Source organism: Chiloscyllium plagiosum, unplaced genomic scaffold, assembly GCF_037043375.1.
Source record: "Chiloscyllium plagiosum isolate Xiang-an unplaced genomic scaffold, Cpla_swu_hap1 HiC_scaffold_22, whole genome shotgun sequence".
Taxonomy (NCBI): Eukaryota; Metazoa; Chordata; class Chondrichthyes; order Orectolobiformes; family Hemiscylliidae; genus Chiloscyllium; species Chiloscyllium plagiosum.
The window spans coordinates 16,759,881-16,778,661 of record NW_028270160.1 but is presented as its reverse complement, the minus strand read 5'-3'; the positions used below and the strand labels follow the sequence as shown (position 1 = coordinate 16,778,661).

At 45.0% G+C, this 18,781-nt stretch overlaps 1 protein-coding gene across 1 annotated transcript; it reads right to left on the bottom strand.

The window, feature by feature from the left end:
* Nucleotides 1-270: 270 nt before the first annotated feature.
* Nucleotides 271-18,513, bottom strand: LOC122561270 (kazal-type serine protease inhibitor domain-containing protein 1-like). The gene is made up of 5 exons (XM_043712907.2): nt 18,349-18,513; nt 8,523-9,136; nt 3,185-3,345; nt 2,015-2,162; nt 271-469 (listed from the first exon to the last, which is right to left on the bottom strand). The coding sequence occupies exons 2-5, from the start codon at nt 9,022-9,024 to the stop codon at nt 393-395; spliced, it is 888 nt and encodes a 295-aa protein (XP_043568842.2). The 5' UTR covers nt 9,025-9,136; nt 18,349-18,513; the 3' UTR covers nt 271-392.
* Nucleotides 18,514-18,781: the final 268 nt, after the last annotated feature.

Genomic DNA, 18,781 nt, shown 5'->3' with positions numbered 1-18,781 from the left:
CAAATGAGAGAATTAGATTCTGGGGTGGTGAGGGGTGTAAATAAGTTAGATTTTGGAGGTGGGGAGGGTTATCTCCCAAGGAGACCTGTCCCAATGAGGAAAACCATTAGCTCTTAGTTCCTAACTATTCTCACACTCAGCACCAGGAGACTGCCAGAAACCAGCTCATTGAGGGGTCACCAGTTGGCAGCATCCGCACCAATTGCCCAACTAATTACCATTAGAAACCAACTCCCCCAAAAGAAAGAGTGAATTGTGAGAAAATCAATATCTGGTGGATACTGTTAAACTTTATTAGGATTCATTGCCACATCCAGCAGGGCTGCATTGTTGGCTGATGCACTGGTGTCTCCACATTGAGTGTGTTTAGCCCACATTGCAAATTTCCTTCCTCAGTAATAATCATCAGAATAATCCTCTACGAGATGCAGGGACTGCCTCCATGGAGTTTCAATCTCACTCATCTGATCTGAAAGACAAAACACCCAGTTATTTACTGCAGGTAGTTGGAGAGCAGCAATCTGGGATTGGAAGTGCTGGAGAAAGCCACCAGGTCTGGCAGCATCTGTGGAGAGGGGAGCAGAGCTGATTTGCAGACTTTTGCCAATTGAGCTTAGGGCACGAAAAGCGAGTCGCAGATACACCCAGGCAGCCGTTGGCACTTTGCCTTGAATTTCACGGGCATCAGCCAATTAAACGGCTGCCACTAGGACATGGGCACACAGTTCCCAAAAGCTGCATCCAGTTGGGGGGGCTGGCATTTCAACAGTGCCACCAGCAACGGTGGCCACTTCTGGGAAAGCTGCTCCTGAAAGTGGGTGAGGAAAGGAATACACCGAGGAGCTGTGTACTGGAGAGGAAATTCCTCCAGGAATATCACTGGGGTATTGCCCTTCCTGTTCACCATTTCTCATTAAAAAAGATCTTCCCCCTGCCCCCCTCAACCCTACCCCCACCAATACCTCCCTGCAGGTTGCCATCTGGCAACTGGCAGCCTCTACCTGTGTTGAGCTGAGGTAGTGGGAGTGTATGATGGGACCCGCCCATTGGCACAATTCAGTGGCACCACGTTGTCATGTATCAATGGCATGGTGAAGTGGTCCTTCACGTATTGCAGCTGGTTGGTCACCTACATTGGGCTGGCAGCCAATCAGATTCTGATCCTGCCCACTGGTGAGAGAGCACCCTGCAGTTTTAACAAACTCTCCCCCAACTCCCAAATCACATCTTTGGCCCCTCTCCTGCCCATCACTTCCTGGGGTCAGAAATGGACCCATTTGTTAGGCAGGATATTTCTCACACACATGACAGCAGAAAGTTGGAACATTCCCTCCTTTCCCTCCTGCTGAAAACCGAATGGGGATTGGAAGCCATGGTGAGCTCAAGAACTAGGGACAACTGATGATTGAGCAAAGGTGGTGGAGTTGAAAGACAGATCAGTTTCCATAACTGGATGGAACAGATTTGAGTGGGCAGAATGGCCTCATCCTGGTCCAGTATAAAGAAGGAAGGGAGGTATGGGTGTTATTTACTGCCTGGTCATACTGAGTTGGGTAAATGTTCCCTGAGGTGATTGTTCGGAGGGGCGGGGGGGAGGGGCAGTTCAGGCTCTTTAATTAGTTTCACTGCCCAGGGATAGTGAGAGGTAAGATCAAAACAACTCTAAGTCAAACCTCCATGAAGATCAAGGGAATCATATCAGAAAGCAGAGCATGAGGCCATTGAGTCCACCATGCCTCTGTTGTCTCAATGAAAGTCTAATCAAATTAGTCCCAAACCTCTGCCCTTATCCCATAGTCTTGCCAATCTTTCCTTCTCAAGGACCTAGCCAATTCACCTTTGAAAATCACTATCAAATTTGCTTCTACTGTCCTTCTGGATGTAAGTAATCTTGCAAAGTTGTTATGGGCCAAATGGCCTCTTTCTACACTGAATCATTCAGTTATTCGAAGAGAAGGAACAGGAGTTAAGGAGGAACACTCCATGCGCCAGAGTGTGCTTGACCCTCTCTTACCTGGCGAGATGACAGTCAGACTGGCAGCTGCTGACACTTCACCCAGTTTGTTCCTTGCGGAACAGTGATACACTCCCGAATCCGTGCTGCGAATTGCCTGTATCTGGAGCCAACCGGTCACTTCATACTTAAATGGACCTCCTCGAAACTGCCAATAAGGATTGCAATGATTTAGAATCAGTAAGAGGGGGGGTGGGGGGGAACAGCAGTGAGCACTCAAAGATTCCCTGTTACGAAACCATTGTTTCAATGGAGGTTGTAAACTGTATGGAAATGGCCAATTAGACCTTCCTGAGGTCAGGCAGGAACCAAATGGATCGAATAGCCTCCTTAGTGCAGTAATGACTCTGTGACTCCAAGTCTATAATCATTAACATTGATTGCAAGTGTCATACATTCCTGACACTAACATTGCCCCACATCAAGGACTAAATGCCTCCGTTGGGCACTCCTACTGAAAGTTCATTATCAATCCACATTTCAAACATGTAGGGTATTCCAGATGGTGTTCTCCTGGCACCTTCCACCTTTGGTTTGGTTGGACTAATACTGATTTCAGGCAGTCACCAGGAGTACCTAAAACACCAAGGACCAATATGGGATCGATATACAGTCAGTTCTTCCCTCTTCTTGCCATTCCATGTTGTCCTGTCCATGGTTACCTAGAATAGGAGACCCTGGGGGAAGCACATCTCAGAGGAGATTCATGGATTGGAGGGAAGTTATTCAAACATTATTCCACCAAGGATCCAAATCCTGAAGTGAGCTGGCTATAGGGTGTTGGAGGGAGCCTTGCCCAGAGTGGGGTACGCTATGACGGGACATTGTCCCACCCTTAAGAACTGGAAGCAGGTACAGGTATCACATTAATAATGCAGCCAGTAAGAGATGCAACACTTAAGGGAATGCCATCCTTATTGTGTGCTACTGAGACATTAATGCATCAATAAAATCAGAATTCAGGCTTATGGTTCATTAGACTTTCAGACTGAAAATACTTTTAAAAAAACATTAAAACCAAATTTACATCCAGCAATTCAACCTTTGTTTACATTTTCTCCATTTCCAACTCCTGCCCAATTGGCTGATATTAATGGTTAGGGAATGTCTCTAAATTACTGGGAAAGTTTGAAAGCATTCAATGATGCTGCTCTGGCATCAGGAAGGTACCTGTACGGAGATGTGGGGGTCATCACCTGGCAGGAAGGTGTCCAGCCCGTCTTTCCGCCACTCAATAGCTGCCATTGGATAAGCAAAGATCTCGCAACCGAAAATGACATCCTCTCCCGTGGTGTTCCAGATATTGAAGGGAGCGGATATAATCTGAGGGACTGACAGAGAAAGGGTGAAAAATAGCAGGATGGGACTTGACAGGGCACATGGCTTTGATGGAAGATCCAAACTATGGGCAGTTGGGAGAACTGAAAGAGCTACTACACCAGCTTTAGTCATGTTCAGATGCTGGTGATTAATACCAGAAGCAATTGTTTATTTCATACAGCGATATCCATATGTTTAATCAGATAGCCAAAGACTTTAAGACATTAAAAGACTTATTGCAAATCTTCAATTCAGTACAAACATCAGTTTCCACCTTTCTCTTCTGGACCATTTGCCTGACCCGAAGCCAATCCCACAACCTCCTCCTCCCCCCACCCTATGGCTGCACTCTTCCCCACCCTCCCAATGCATCTCTCCCATACCCCTTCCCCCACAGCTCTCTACTGGGGAAGGACTGGGCTTTGTTTGTATCAAAAACTAACTAAACAAAGTAATGAAATCTGCCCACCAGAGATACTGTAACTACCACGAAAAACTCACCATCCAAAGGGGTTAGGTGAATTGCCATGCTAAAATTGCCCATAGTGTTTGGGGATACATAGGTTAGGTGCAGAAGTCAGGGGTAAATATAGGAGCGTGGGTTGAAGTGGGTTACTCTTTGGAGGGTCGGTGTGGACTTATTGGGCTGAAAGGCATGTTTCCACACTGTAGGGATTCTATTCTATGGATTCTAGGTCACTGAATTCAAAACTTTAACCGTGCTTTCTCTCCACAGCTGGTGCCAGGAGAGTTTCTCTGGCAATTTCTGTTGATGTTTCAAACTAGGGGACTAAATCAAAATAGCAATAGAAGGTGAAATAATGCACCCCTGCCAAGAATTCAACTCTTTTTTATTTATACTTCGACAACCAAACATTTATTTTTCGCATTACCAAATCGGCCGTGGTATTTTTCTTCCATAAATTAACTGCCACCCAGTAAGTCACTCTGGTTTTCCAATTGATTCGTTTATCTGCAAAGCCCATCAAACTGTCAAAGGTGAAGGAGAGGGAGGAGAGTGGGGAGGGGGCTAAATCAAAATGGAGTTGAAAGGGGTTGCTCCTTCTTTTCAGAAAAAACAATCACCTAATCATGAAATTAGCACCCTATCTGATCATCCAACAAAACAGAAAATAAAGAAAAACAAAATAAAAGAGGGAGAAACGAGGGAGGAATTAAATCAAAATGATATTGGAGAGGGAGATATTATACTCCACTCCTTGCAGGGCCTATCTCTCCCTGCAGACATTATAGCTTCTGATGGACACAGTTACCCTCGCTCCAAGGGCTGGGCATGAATGTAACCATGGAAGAGGGACAGGCATCGGGGATTGATGGCTCACTGCCTGAACCAGTTGATGGTTACTCACCTTTTCCTTCTTATTCGAATAACCCACCACTAAGTCAACCAATCACTCAGATTATCAGTACCGTCCAACCCCCAGTGTTACAACAATGAAAATCAACAAAAAAAATGAGGTGGAAGCAAGGAAAAGAACTCAACCAAAAGGGAGATAGACCCCACAGTGCCCACTCCTCTCTGAAAGCCACGACGGCACTGGTGGAGACTTTCCAAGGATTAAATGGCGGAGTGGACTCGATGGTGCGAATGGCCTTGCTTCCACTCCTATGTCTTATGGTCTTATTAAACACAGATGTAGCCCTGACCGAGGGCAGGCAGTTAGGAATTACAACCCCCTCCATAGTCCACCACCTGGACATGTTGATGACTACTTCAGAACCTAGCTCTCAAATATGAAGTGCTGTGGGCATTGCCTAATCCAATCTATTCTGGAGTTGATTGGTTGGATGCTTCAAAGGATCTAACTTTGACACAGACCACACAGGAACTTCAGTGGCTGGTGTTTCCATGTCCAATTCAGAACTAACCGTAATGGGGTAAATTAATTCTCCAATGTCATTGCCGAATTGACAAATCAGCTGGACTAGTATATGCATTAGAGGTTATGTTGCAAAGTTAATCGAGTGGATTTTTGAGCTCAGGTGAACCATCATGAAACTGAGTGGCAGGAACAGTGTCAGGGGGCTGAATAGCCTTTTCTTGATCCAGCAGAAACGCTGGTGAGAAAGTACAATGTTCTGTCACATTAACAGTTGGGGTGTTGGAAATTCTGTAATTGTCTTGAGGTATGGGGAATGTGAGTCTAAATGTTGATGAACCCGCAGAAGGCAAACTGGTCATCAATGCCTCTTTCACTGACTATCAGGCAGGCTACGGTACTGAGGCCAGCTACACAACCCCAGACATCTGATTCTCATTCCACACTCTCTAATACTATCCGTCTTCAGAACACATTGTAATGTTTGTCTTTTCTCTTTCTCATTCAGATGGAATCCCTGGAACAGTGCCTAAACTCCAGGAAAACAGAATTTGGACTTGGGGGGCTTTTTGGCCTGGAACCTGTTAAAGGGGATCGCGATGCATGAGGAGGCACAGCTAGCCTGTGATATTCCTTATTTAAAACAAAACACTCATCACACTCCTGAAAAATGTCATGGAAAACTCATTCCAGCCAGAAACAGAGCAGCTGGGAAATCGTTTTGGAAATGGAGCTGGGGTATTTGAGAGGTGCTGGTGTGTAGTTAAAAACAGGAGGAGGCCAGTCAGCTCCTCCAGACTGTTCCATTATTCCATAAGATCATGGCTTCCCTGTGTCCTGACGGTCAAGGGACATAAGACCTTAAGAGATAGGAGCAGAAATTAGGCCATTCAGCCCATCAAGTCCACCCCACTATTCAATCATGGCTGATAAGTTTCTTAATTCCATTCTCCTATCAGACCATAAGACATAGGAGCAGCAATTACTCCATTTACCCACCTTAACTCCATACCCTTCCAGCCAATAAAAACCCATCTATCTCAGTTCTGATGCTTTTTGGCTCAATGAGTATTTATCTAGTGAGGGAAGGGTTCCAGATTTCCTGAAACCCCTCCTGATTGGCCTGGCTCAAGTTCGAAGTTTCTGCCTCAGTGTTCTGGAGTCACACTCATCCCCCACAAGAAAGGAAATAGTTATTCTCCTTCCACGCAATCAAATCCTTGAATCACCTTAAACTCTTTGATTAGCTCATCATCAGTGTTCTAAGCACAAATGAATCCAAATCAAGTCAATGTTCTCAATTTTAACCTTGGCACTATTCTGGTGAGTTTGCTTGGTTTTCTGTCCGAGACCAACAGATGCACTGGGGATAAAGAGGATTCGGTTTTTTTGAATCGTGGTTTATACTGCCTAGGGAGGCCGGTTAGATAAAGGCTAATGGGGTAGATGGACAAAGTGGAGATTTGAAACTCAAATAGATCAGTTACTATCTTATTGAATGGTAGAGCATCACTGGGGGCGCAGGGGCCTTGTACCTTTGCTCAGTTTGCTCAATGGTTTGTGTGTGATTCAACATCAAATTCATAATGGGTGCAATTCCTCTTCCAGCCGACATGGACTTGGCTTCAGCCGCCTCACCATTTCTATGCTGGAGGTGAAGGGATGCTCTCAAGCGATTTAACCAGCTGTCACTCTCCAACAGAGCTTCATTCTCTGTGGCTAATAACCGACCTGTTGAGGAGATTTCACTGATTCCTATAGTTAAGCAACTAAATTTTCACTCACCTAGTTTGCAGCTTCTCAACAATTCAACACTAACCCACGCTGGCCAGAGTATTGCTCACTCGCTAAATCTGTTAAAGGACTGTTGCCCTTTCCCAGAGATTGGGTAGCAATCTTATTAAGGTGAGTAACAGTTAAGGCCTGCGGGAATCAGGATGGCAGGGGTTCAGTAGGTTTCTTGCTCTCAGTCTCTCGCTTATAAAGATGCCCCTGTAACCCAACACCACCCCGATCCCACTCACACCAGGACCCAGAGCTTCAGGAACATGATAGAACATGGAACAATGGTAAATTATCACCCGACTTGGACCATGTCAGAGTACCAATCAGTACCGAGGGTCTGCCACACTGTTGGTGGGTCAGTATTGAGGGAGTGTCGCACTGTCAGAGGGTCAGTACTGAGGGAGTGCTGCACTGTCGAAGGGTCAGTACTGACAGAGTGCCGCACTGTCGGAAGGTCAGTACTGAGGGAGTACTGCATTGTCAGAGAGTCAGTACTGAGGGAGTGCTGCATTGTCAGAGAGTCAGTACTGAGAGAATGCTGCACCGTCAGAGGATCAGTACTTGGAGAATGCCACATTGCTGGAGGGTCAGTACTGAGAGAGTGCTGCACTGTCGGAGGGTCAGTGAGACTGCAGTGAGACAGGAACTGTTGATGTAAACTACACATGTCACCCTCACTATCACACTCAGTCATATCTCCCCTCCAGCTCCAATATTCTTGAAGTACAATGTGGGAAAATGTGAGCTCTTGCACTTTGGTTGGAAGAATAGAGGCATGGGCTATTTTCTAGTGGGGAGAAACTTCAGAAGTCTGAAGTGTAAAGAGACTTGGGAGTTCTAGTCCAGGATTCTGTCAAGGTAAACTTGCAGGTTGAGTCAGTAGTTAGGAAGGCAAATGCAATGATGGCATTTATTTTGAGAGGACTTGAATATAAAAGCAGAATGTACTTCTGAGGTTCTATAATGGCCTGGTGAGACCATATTTGGAGTATTGTGCGCAGTTTTGGGCCCCATATCTCAGGAAGGACGTATTGGCTCTGGAGTCCCAGGAATAAACAGCTTAACATATGCGGAACATTTGAGGACTCTGGGTTTATACTCGATGGAGTTTAGAAGAATGAGGGGGGGATCTAATTGAAACGTACAGAATACTGACTGTCCTGGATAGAGTAGATGTTGGGAAAATGCTTCCATTGGTAAGAGAGACTAGGGCCTGAGGGCACAGCCTTAGAGTAAAGGGAAGACCTTTTAGGACGGAGATAAGGAGAAATTTCTTCAGTGATGAATCTATGGAATTCATTTCCAGAAGGCTGTGGAGGCCAGGGCATATTTACGACTGAGATAGACAGGTTCTGGAGTTCAAGGGGATCAAATCAAGGGTTATGGGTGGAAAGCAGGAGAATGGGGTTGAGAAACATATCAGCCATGATTGAAAGGTGGAGCAGACTTGATGGGCTGAATGGCCTAATTTCTGCTGTTATGTCTTATGGTTTTAGGGTCTTATTTATGAATTCTTCCCTCCTATGGTGTGCCACTTTTTCCCCACTCTAGCCCATTCTTACCTCCTTCACAAGGCCCCTCATGTGCCAGGGTGATATTGGCTGTTTCGTTGCCATTAGCAGCCTCCTGGAACTTACAGATCTGGGGGTATGTTTGCCCATCGGAGCCACACACGGCCTGGTTGGACTGACACACACACTGGGGCTCGGGGATCTCCCCTTGCCTCAGGTCGCCCAGGTCTAGCTTACATTCCAGGTTCTCTCCGCACTGACCATAGAAATGGTTGCTGTTGTCCAGGTCACAGATCTGGCCTTCAATATTACCACACTCCCAGCAACAGTCGCAGGGGTCCCTCACCAGACCGGCCAGACACCCTTGGGGGGTAGGACACTGGTCTGACACACAGGGAGGGCAATCATCCTCTTGCTCCATCAACCTCTGCCACCCTCGATGCACAGAATCCAAAGGATTGGCGCCTATCAACACTGACCCTGGCACATTCCAGCTCAAAGAGAGCAGGAGAATCAGACACCAGAGAGGGGACGGACTGGTCAACTTCATCATCACTGCCTCCCTGTGGCCCTTAGGCCAATCTCATTGCCCGTAATTTGCTGATGTTCCTGAGAGTTTCTGATTTCCTCACACCAGGGGCATCTTCTTGCTGCTCAAGCAATGCCTGAAAAGCAACCAAGAAACAAGACTTCAGAAATAATTAAATTTACAACATTGTCCCATATTAATCAGCAACCCCCCCCCCCCACTCCCCCCACCCCTCAATTCGCCCACCTCACAATATTCAACAATCACACCTCCCTAACATCTCCTCAAGTCCATCAATCAGAATAAGAGCAGAAGTTACAAGTCCATCCTGACTGTATGATTCTCAGGTGTGATAGTGAGAGAATGATTCATAGTCAAAGGTGCACCGAACACGGAAATTCCCTTTAGCTATGTGGGAGCGGGGTCAATGAATATGGAGCAGGAGTGGGCTATTCTGCACTTCAAGCCTGTTCTGCCTGTTCAATAAGGTCACGGGCTGATCTGATTAATCCAGAAATCAGGTTACTGATCTGATGAAAATCTCCTGCAGAAAATGTTCTCCACACTGTTTCATTGTCCATCAAAACACTCCCAGGACAGTTCCAGCAAGGGATTAGACACAGAATAAAGCTCCCTCTACACTGACCCCATCAACCACTCCCAGGACAGGTACAGCACAGGGTTAAGTACATAGTAAAGCATCCTCTACTCGTTTAAATGGTAAGTAATGCTTTTGTTTTTTCTGAATGTAAAGCTCCTTTTACACTATCCAGTCAAACACTCCCCAGGCAGTTACAGCATGGGATTAGACACAAAATAAAGTTCCCTCTACACTGTCCCCATCAAACACTCCCAAGGACAGGTGCAGCATTGGATTAGATACAGAGTAAAGCTTGCTCTACTCTTTTAAATGGAAAATAATGCTTCTCTACACTTTGAAACTGAAAGTAAAGCTCCATCGACACTGTCCTCATCAAACACTCCCAGACTGGCGCAGTATGGGATGAGATATAGAGTAAAACTCGCTCCCCAAGTAAAGGAGTAAACAGATCTTGCTGTAATTGTATAACACCTCAATGAACCGCATCTTGATTATTGTACACAGCTTTGGTCCCTGTCTCCATGGATGTATGCTTTTGCCAAAGAGGGAGTGTGATAGAGGTCCACAGATTAATCTCTAGGAGGGTGAGATTGCCTTCAGAGGAGAGACTGAGGAGGTGGGGTCTGTATTCTGAGAGGTGGTCTCATTAAAGCTGAAACAATTCCTACAGAGTGTGACAAGTTCGGTGTTGATAGGATATTTCCCCGGCTGATGAGTCTATAACAAAGGAATATAATTTCAGAAAAAGAGACAGGCCAGTTAAGACTGGGTTGAGGACGAATGTCTTCATTCAGAGGGTGGTGAACCTTTGGAATTGTCAATGTTAGAGGTCTGTGGAATTAATCATTGAGTACATTCAAGCCAGAAAAGGATAGATTTCTGGAAACAAATTACATTGAGGGAACTGGAAATAGTGTGAGAAAAGGGCATTGGGGAGGCTTATTAGCCTTCCTCGAACTGAAAGGCAGGGCAGGCTTGATGGGCTGAATGGCCTACTCCAGCTCCTATCTTCCTAAGTGATGCAACTTCACAATCCCAGACTGTGTAAGCCTTGATAATGTAATGGTCAATATTGGACTTCCTGCCCTGGATCTCTGTCCCTTACCCAAGAGTCTTATTTTAATTCATTCACAGGCTGAGGACATCACTGGCTAGTCCTGCATTTATCACCCAGAGGGCGGTTAGGAGTCAAATGTAGGTACCAGATCAGGTAAAGATGGCAGTTTCCTTCCTTGAAGGGCAGTAATGAACCAGGTAGGTTTTTCATAGAATGCCAACAGTGTGGAAACAGGCCCTTTGGCCCAACAAGTCCACACCAACCCTCCGAAGACCAACCCACCCAGACCCACATTAGATTCTTAATTCCAGATATTTATTGATTTCAAATTCCACCATCTGCTGTGGCAGGATCTAAACTTCAGTTCCCCAGAACATTCCCTGGGTCTCTGGAATAACAGTCCAGTGATGATACCACTAGGCCATTACCTCCTTTTTTTCTGCTCCTTATCACTACCCACAACCCCTGCTTGAGTGTGAATACTGGATGAAGGTTGGCCTGCGTTGCCTTCTATGGAGGAGCAGTCACCAGATCCTTGACCTTTGTTGCATCCAAGGGGAATGACCAGCTTGTGAGTCATCAGCATTCTAACAGGAATGGAGGCAGCTGCACAGAAAGAGGTAATGTCTCATTTACCATCTTTTGAACTTCTGCCTAATCCTGTAGGAAAGCCTGACCAAATCTGGGATACCAGAAACTGGGATTTGTTTAAGGATCTTGGACAGTGAGTAGTCACAGAAAGTCTATAACATTTGTGACTTCCAGAATGGCATGGTGGCTCAGTTGTTAGCACTGCTGCCTCACAGTGCCAGGGACCTGGGTTCAATTCCAGCCTCGGGCGACTGTCTGTGTGGAGTTTTCACATTCTCCCCATGTCTATGTAGGTTTCCTCCGGGTGGTCTGGTTTCCTCCCATTGTCCAAAGATGTGCACTGGGTGAATTGGCCATGGTAAGTTTCCCATAGTGTTCAGGGATGTGTAGGTTAGGTGCATTAGTTACAGTAATAGGGTAGGGGAATGGGTCTGGGTGGGTTGGTCTTCGGAGGGTTGGTGTGGCCTTGTTGGGCCGAAGGGCCTGTTTCCACACTGTTGGCATTCTAAGAAAAACTCTTGGCAAGCTAACAAACTCCAACAAATATAATGACGTAAACCAAATAAATTGATTTCTGACTCTTGATCACTGAGTAATTCAGGCAGGCACGTATGAAATAGTGAATGTAGCAAAGTGAGAAAAGGAGAAGGACATAAATAAATTGGGAGGCAAAATGAACAAAAGAAGGACACAATGGACATGTGTTGTGACTGAAGACAGCCAATCTGCAATATGGTGTACAACACACTTCAAGGACTTTACATGCGTGATGAAGAGGTTCAAGTTGACCTTTTCGAAGAGGGTGGTAAGATTAACAGCACACAAAAGCCAAGCATTACCATCTCCAACAAGAGGGAATGTAACCATCGCCTCATGATATCTGATAGCGTTGCTTTCACTGGATATCCAATGACCAACATCTTGGGGATTATTATTGAACAGAAACTAAACTGGGCCAGCAGCCATATAAAAACTGTGGATACAAGAGCAGGTCAGAGGCTAGGAAGCCTGTAGTGAGTTAATCAGCTCCTGATTCCCTAAATCCCATCCACCATTTATCTGCAAGGCACACGCCTGGATGAGAGCAGCTCCAATAATGTACAAGAAGCTTAACACCATCTAGAACACAGCAACCTGCTTGATTGGCATCACCTTCAATATTCACTTGCTCCACTAACAATGCTCAGTGGCAGCAGTATGTACCATGTATAAGATACACTGCAGAAACTCACCAAGGCTCCTTTTCCACAATAACTTATAAACGCATGACCTCTACCATCTAGAAGGACAAGGGCACTAACCCTTCCAAGTCACACACCAGCCTGACTTGTAAATATATTGCCATTCCTTCAGGGTTGCTGACTGAAACCCTTGGATCTACAACACCCCAAATGAGACTATAGGTGGACATACATCAAATGGACTGCTTGTATTTGAGAAAGCAGCTCACCACCACCACCTCCTCAAGGGCAATGAGGATTGAGCAATGAATACTGACCAAGCCAGCAACACCTCCATCCAGATTTGAAGGGGACAAAATCTTTAACAGGGAAGTATTAACAATATCGGCTGAGATGTGACCAGGAGGGGAAGTTGTATGGTCAGTAAATTAGTGGCATGGGGATTGAATTTAGCCAATGAATTTGATACTCCCACTGTTGAATTTCCTGCCAACATTCAGAGGATGAAATTTGCATTTCAAACAGGAAAATTATCAGTTTTATCTGAGAATAATTATTAGTTCATGAAGTCACATTCCGAAAGCTGCATGTTTCAAATCCAGTTTCCTGTATTTCTGACCTTATTTCTTACATTACAGAGCTAGGGAAGCTAATTTTCTCTCCATACCCTTCCCTATATTTGCTCTTTCTCTCTCTCTCTCTTTGTCTGTCTCTTTATCTGCCTCTCTCTTTCTCTCTCTCTGACTGCCCCTGTCTGCCTGACTGCCTCTATCCCTTTGTAATGTTCTTATGCTCTCTTTCACTTTACAGTTATTCTTGTCTCTCCACTCCTTTCAGTTTTTCATGCTGTCCTTCATTATATGTCTGCCCTTCTCTGTTTGTCTCTGTTCCATCATTCTTTCCATTACTCTCTGTCTTTTCTCTCCCTTTTCAACCTTATTCACATTCTTTTCGGTTTCTCTACCTTTGAACTTTGAGGCCATACATTCTTTCTTTGTCACTTTGTATCTCTCTCTTTCTCACACCTCAATGATTTCAATTGCTTCCCTCCTCTATCTCTCTCTCTCTCTGTGCTCATTAATTCTCTCTCCTTCTTTCTTTCAATCACTATCTCATCTCTTTCTCTATCTGCCCCTATCTCTTTCTACCTGTCTGTTTCTTTGGTCTCTATGTCTCTCTTTCTCTTTTTTTTTCTTTCTTTTTCTCTCTCTCTCTCTCTCTCTCTCTTCTGCTCTCACTGTTTCTTCTTCTCTGGTTTTAATTGCCAGACTGAAACGATCTTACACAGCTAATCAGACAGAAACAGCTGGTACCCAGATTCCATCACCTGTTTTGTGTGAGTCCCATGTGAGTTAATTGTGTGAATATAAAACCAACACAGACAGGGGTTGTCAGTGCAGAGTGACAGAGCCTCCAGTTAACATGCACCAGCAGACTGCGACTACAGACTTGCACTGTGAACACATAAGAAGTGACCATTGCATTAATTGTTTGGACTGGAGTAACATTCAGTGAAGGAGGAGATTAGCAATAATGCAGTTTCTGTGTTATCAGAAACTCTGAACTTCTGGTTAAGGCAAGTTTTTTTTGATCTGCAGAACATTGTGTACAGGAGTTGGAATGTTGTGTTGTGGCTGTACAGGACATTGGTGAGATCACTTTTAGGATACTGTGTACAATTCTGGTCATCCTGCTATAGGAAGAATGTTCTTAAACTAGAAAGGGTACAGAAAAATTTACAAGGATGTTGCTGGGACTGGAAGGTTTGAGTTATACGGAGAGGCTGGGACTTTCCCTGGAATGTAGGAAGCTGAGGGGTGACCTTAAACTGGACAGGTTTATAAAATCGAGAGGCATAGATAAGGTCTTTTTTTTTCAATTAGAAGGCATTTAAGGTGAGAGGGGAAAGATTTAAAAGGAACCTGAGGGGCAACCTTTTCAAACAGATGGTGGTGGGTGTATGAGTGAGCTGCCAGAGGAAATGGAGGAGGCTGGTACAATTATAACATTTAAAAGAAATTTGGACAGGTATATGGAATAGGAAGGGTTTGGAGGGATATCATTTCTTTCTGGGTGAAACAGGTTCAGTGGTTAGCACTGCTGCCTCACAGCACCAGAGACCTGGGTTTGACTCCAGCATCAGGCAATAGCCTATGTAAAGTTTGCACATTCTCCATGCTTTGGTTTCCTCTGGGTTCTCTGGTTTCCCCCCACAATCCAAAAATGAGCAGGTTAGGTGATTGGAGAGGGTTCATGCACGAAATGTCGATTCTCCTGCTCCTTGGATGTTGCCTGACCTGCTGTGCTTTTCCAGCAACACATTTTCAGGTTAGGTGATTGGCCATGCTAAATTGCCTATAGTGTGCAGGCTAGGTGGATTAGCCATGGGAGATATAGGGTAATGCTCTTTGGAGGGTTGGAGTGGATTTGATGGCCTGAATGCCCTGCTCCCACAGGGCTTGTATGAAACGCAAGCAAATAGGACTTGTTCAGTTTAGGGTGCCTGGTCAGCATGGGTGTGTTGGACCAAAGGGTTTGTTTCAATGCTGAGCACAAGATAACAGGACAAGAAGGTTGTCTTTACAGCTAAACTCAGATGCCAAATCTCACCTACAGAGAATTACACTGAAATCACCATCAATGTAAAGCAATTCCTTTATCATTGCCTTTGTGCCAATCTTTCAAATTACTAGTGACTCCCTTCAATGTTCAAGCCACCAACATTGATATTCAGTTCTTTTTTTTTTCTCTCCCTTTTTCCTTGAAATTTTTTTACCAATCGGGAGTGTAAAGGAATAATCCCCACTTTCCTGGATGGGTGTAGCTCCAACAAAGCTCAAAGCTTGACACCATCCAGGACAAAGCAGCCCACTTGATTGGCACAACATCCACTCTGTCCATCAGCGATGGTCAGTAGCAGCAGTGTGTATTATCTACAAGATGCTCTGCAGATATTCACCAAAGATCCTCAGACAGCACCTTCCAAACCCATAAGCACTTCCATCTCGGAGGATAAGGGCAGCAGATATATGGGAACACCACCATCTTCAAGTTCCCCTACATGCCATTCACCATCCTGACTTGGAAATATATTGCCGTTCCTTCACTGCTGTTGAGTCAAAATCCTGGAATTGCTAATGGCATTGTGGGTCAACTCACAGTAGATGGACTGCAGTGAAAGAAGAAGACAGCTCACCACCACATTATCAAGGGGTCAACTAGGGACAGACAATAAAAGCAGGCCTGCTAACAAGACCCACATCCTACAAATTATTACATTTTAAAAAAGTTCCTTCAAAATGTGCCATAGCCAGACTCTCTGCCTTTTCCTCATTACACTCATCAAATCCCTTTGTTTTTTTTATTCATTCTCCTCAGCACTTTGTCATTTGCTACTTCTTGTCTCCAGCTGATCCTTTTCATTCTCCTCCAAACCCACACTTCAAAGTTATCGAGCAAGTCGCTCAACTGTCACTGCGGGGTCCAAGTTTCACATTCATACAAAACAACACTTCCAATCCAATTTTTCACAAGTTGCTTTTGGAGTTGTTTATTCAGCTTTCCAGTAAGTGACTGTCATTTCTTACTAAATGAAGACATTCACATAGCTTTCCTTGCTCTCTGTTTCATTGCATCATCCGCCTGCAGATATGATGTGTCCCAAACACTTGGATTCTGTAAAAAACAGGACTGCAGATACTGAAAACGAGATTCTAGCTTAGAGTGGTGCTGGAAAAGCGCAGCAGTTCAGGCAGCATCCGAGGAGCAGGAAAATCGACGCTTCAGGCAAAAGCCCTTCATCAGGAATAGAGGCAGAGTGCCTGCAGGGTGGAGAGATAAATGAGAGGAGGGTGGGGAGAAAGTAGCATAGAGTACAATAGGTGAATGGGGGTGGAGATGGAAGTGATAGGTCAGGGAGGAGGGTGGAGTGAATAGGTGGAAAGGAAGATAGGCAGGTAGGACAAGTCATGGGGACAGAGTTCCAGTTCAGCACTGTCCCCATGACTTGTCCTACCTGCTTATCTTCCTTTCCACCTATCCTCTCTGACCTATCACCTTCATCCCCACCCCATACACCTATTGTACTCTATGCTACTTTCTCTCCACCCTCCTCTCATTTATCTCTCCACCCAGCAGGCACTCTGCTTCTATTCCTGATTAAGGGTTTTTGCCCGAAATGTCGATTTTCCAGCTCCTAGGATGCTGCCTGAACTGCTGTGCTTTTCCAGCAGCACTCTAATCTAGAACTTGGATTCTGTACCCTGTTCTCATTCTCCTCCTTCCATTAATGTTGGAATATTTCTTGGTGATTTCAATATATGCATCATTCAGACTTTGCCAGTGTTCACCCACACTCCAGAGTTCATGCTGTTCCTCATCCACCTATTGGTTCTTGTAGTAATTTTTCTGAGCTTCACGTCACTTGCAAGTCGAACTGATGTTATCATTTGCAGCCCCCTCCATCATAACACCAGATTATTTAGCAGTATATGGGATTTACGGCAGGAAACCTGGCCATTCAGCCCATAAAGCCCATCCTGCTGTTGATGCTCCATCTGAGTCGACTCCCATCTTTCCCCACCTGAACTTATGTGTTAAGTAAGCTTTTATTACAATTTCCCTCTTATTCCTGTCTAGTTTCCTTTTGAATAATCTGTGCTTCAGCCACTCCCTGTGGGCGTGAGATCTACAAACTCACTTCTGTAAGCAAGGAGCATTTTTCTGAATATTGGATTTCTTAGTGACTATCTTATAATGGTCTCTAGTTATAATCTTCTCCACAGGGGGAAACATTTATATCTCAGCCCATACTTCTTTTCAGGAGAATGTTCATCTTATTAATCCTTTCCTGATCTGTAAATCCTCATGTTTCAGGTTTAATTCCTGACAAAAAATGGTGATTAAAAACTGCACATGGTACCTGAGTGTGGTCTAATCGAGGCTCGTTACAAAAACTCCCTACTTTTCCATTCTATCCCTCTGGAACTAAAGCGTGCCACTTTGGTTTGTCTTTTTATGGCCATGTGTTAACTTGTGGCACCACTCTTGGTAACTGATGTGTTTGGACTTTAAGATCCCTCTGCTCTGAGTCCCCATCCAATCTCAGGTCTGCCAAGTAGTTAAGGAGCTTCCTAATCTTCCTATCAACATGCGCTGCCTCAAAGTCACCCGAACTTCATCTTCTCGTTATTGGCCAATGTTGCAAGTTTATGAATGTTCTCCTGTTGTGGTTTTAGCCCTCCTCAGTGTTGATCCAGTTCTCTCACGCCCCACTCAAAATTTGGTGCAATTTGCAAATTTAGAAGATGTGTTTTACCTGGCATTGGTCTTTGTAGAACAGCACTTCCCATTTAATTACCTTTCTGAATAACTACACTTCACTCACAATCTACTCTCTTTGTCCTTTTTTCTTCTGTTTCTGTGTCTCTGTCACTCTTTTCCCTTGCTTCCATGTCGCTCTCTTTGTCTCTGTATCTTTCCGTGTCCCTCTGTATCTCTCGGTATGTCTCTGGTTCTCTGCTTGTGTTTCTATCGCTGGGTTTGTCCCTCCGTATCCCTGTGTCTCTCTGTCTCTCCCTATATCTCTGCGCCTCAATCTGTATTTCTGTCTCCCTCTCTGTGTTTCTAGCTCTCTATCCCGGTATTGGTCCCGCTGTATCCCTCTGTCTTTGTGTCTAAGTATCTCTCCGTAACTATATCTCTTCCTATCCCTGTGTCTTCCTCAAGTTCACCGTCAGTGTTGTGATCACAATGGAGTACAGAGTGGATTTGAGGTGCTCTGACCCGGGTACCGACTCGAGAGAGACCGCAATATACAGAGCAGTTCCAACTTAACCTCAAACACAAGGAGAGCCTGGCGGCTCCCTATCGGAGAAATTTAACTCAATCCGACCCCAGTGTGTCCAGTTATTCCTTACCTTGCCTTTTGTGAACAGTTTTAACCTCGGCTTCTCCTAAGAACCCATCCCGGACAGTTCATGAAAAAGGCTGGTTCCTGAGCTTCCTCTGTCCGAGAGCTCCAAGTCAATCTTTTTTGACTTTCCTGTCTGTGCACAGCACTAACGCTGAGTGAAATGTGATGCCCGCCCCACACTCCAGCTCTCGCTCTCTAACCAGCAGTTAACTCAGAAACCACATGGTCCTTTAAACTTTACCTCATTACAACAGAGAAACCAGGCGGAACTTTCCAACTAACTCTCGCACTCTTTTCCTCTCCGTGTCTGTTACTTTGTGTCAACATGTCACTTTATCTTTCCTTTCTCTATCTGTCTAACATCCCCCTTCTCACACATACTTTCTCCAGCTCTATTTTGAGCTCCCTGTCACGCACTCCTACTATATGCCTGTCGT

Coding starts and splice junctions, on each gene's coding strand:
- LOC122561270 (XM_043712907.2), bottom strand. CDS start 9,024: ATGATGAAGTTGACCAGTCCGTCCCCTCTCTGGTGTCTGATTCTCCTG. Junction 2,163..3,184: donor ACCCCCACATCTCCGTACAG/GTACCTTCCTGA, acceptor CCTTATTGGCAG/TTTCGAGGAGGTCCATTTAA. Junction 470..2,014: donor TCTGACTGTCATCTCGCCAG/GTAAGAGAGGGT, acceptor TTTGTCTTTCAG/ATCAGATGAGTGAGATTGAA.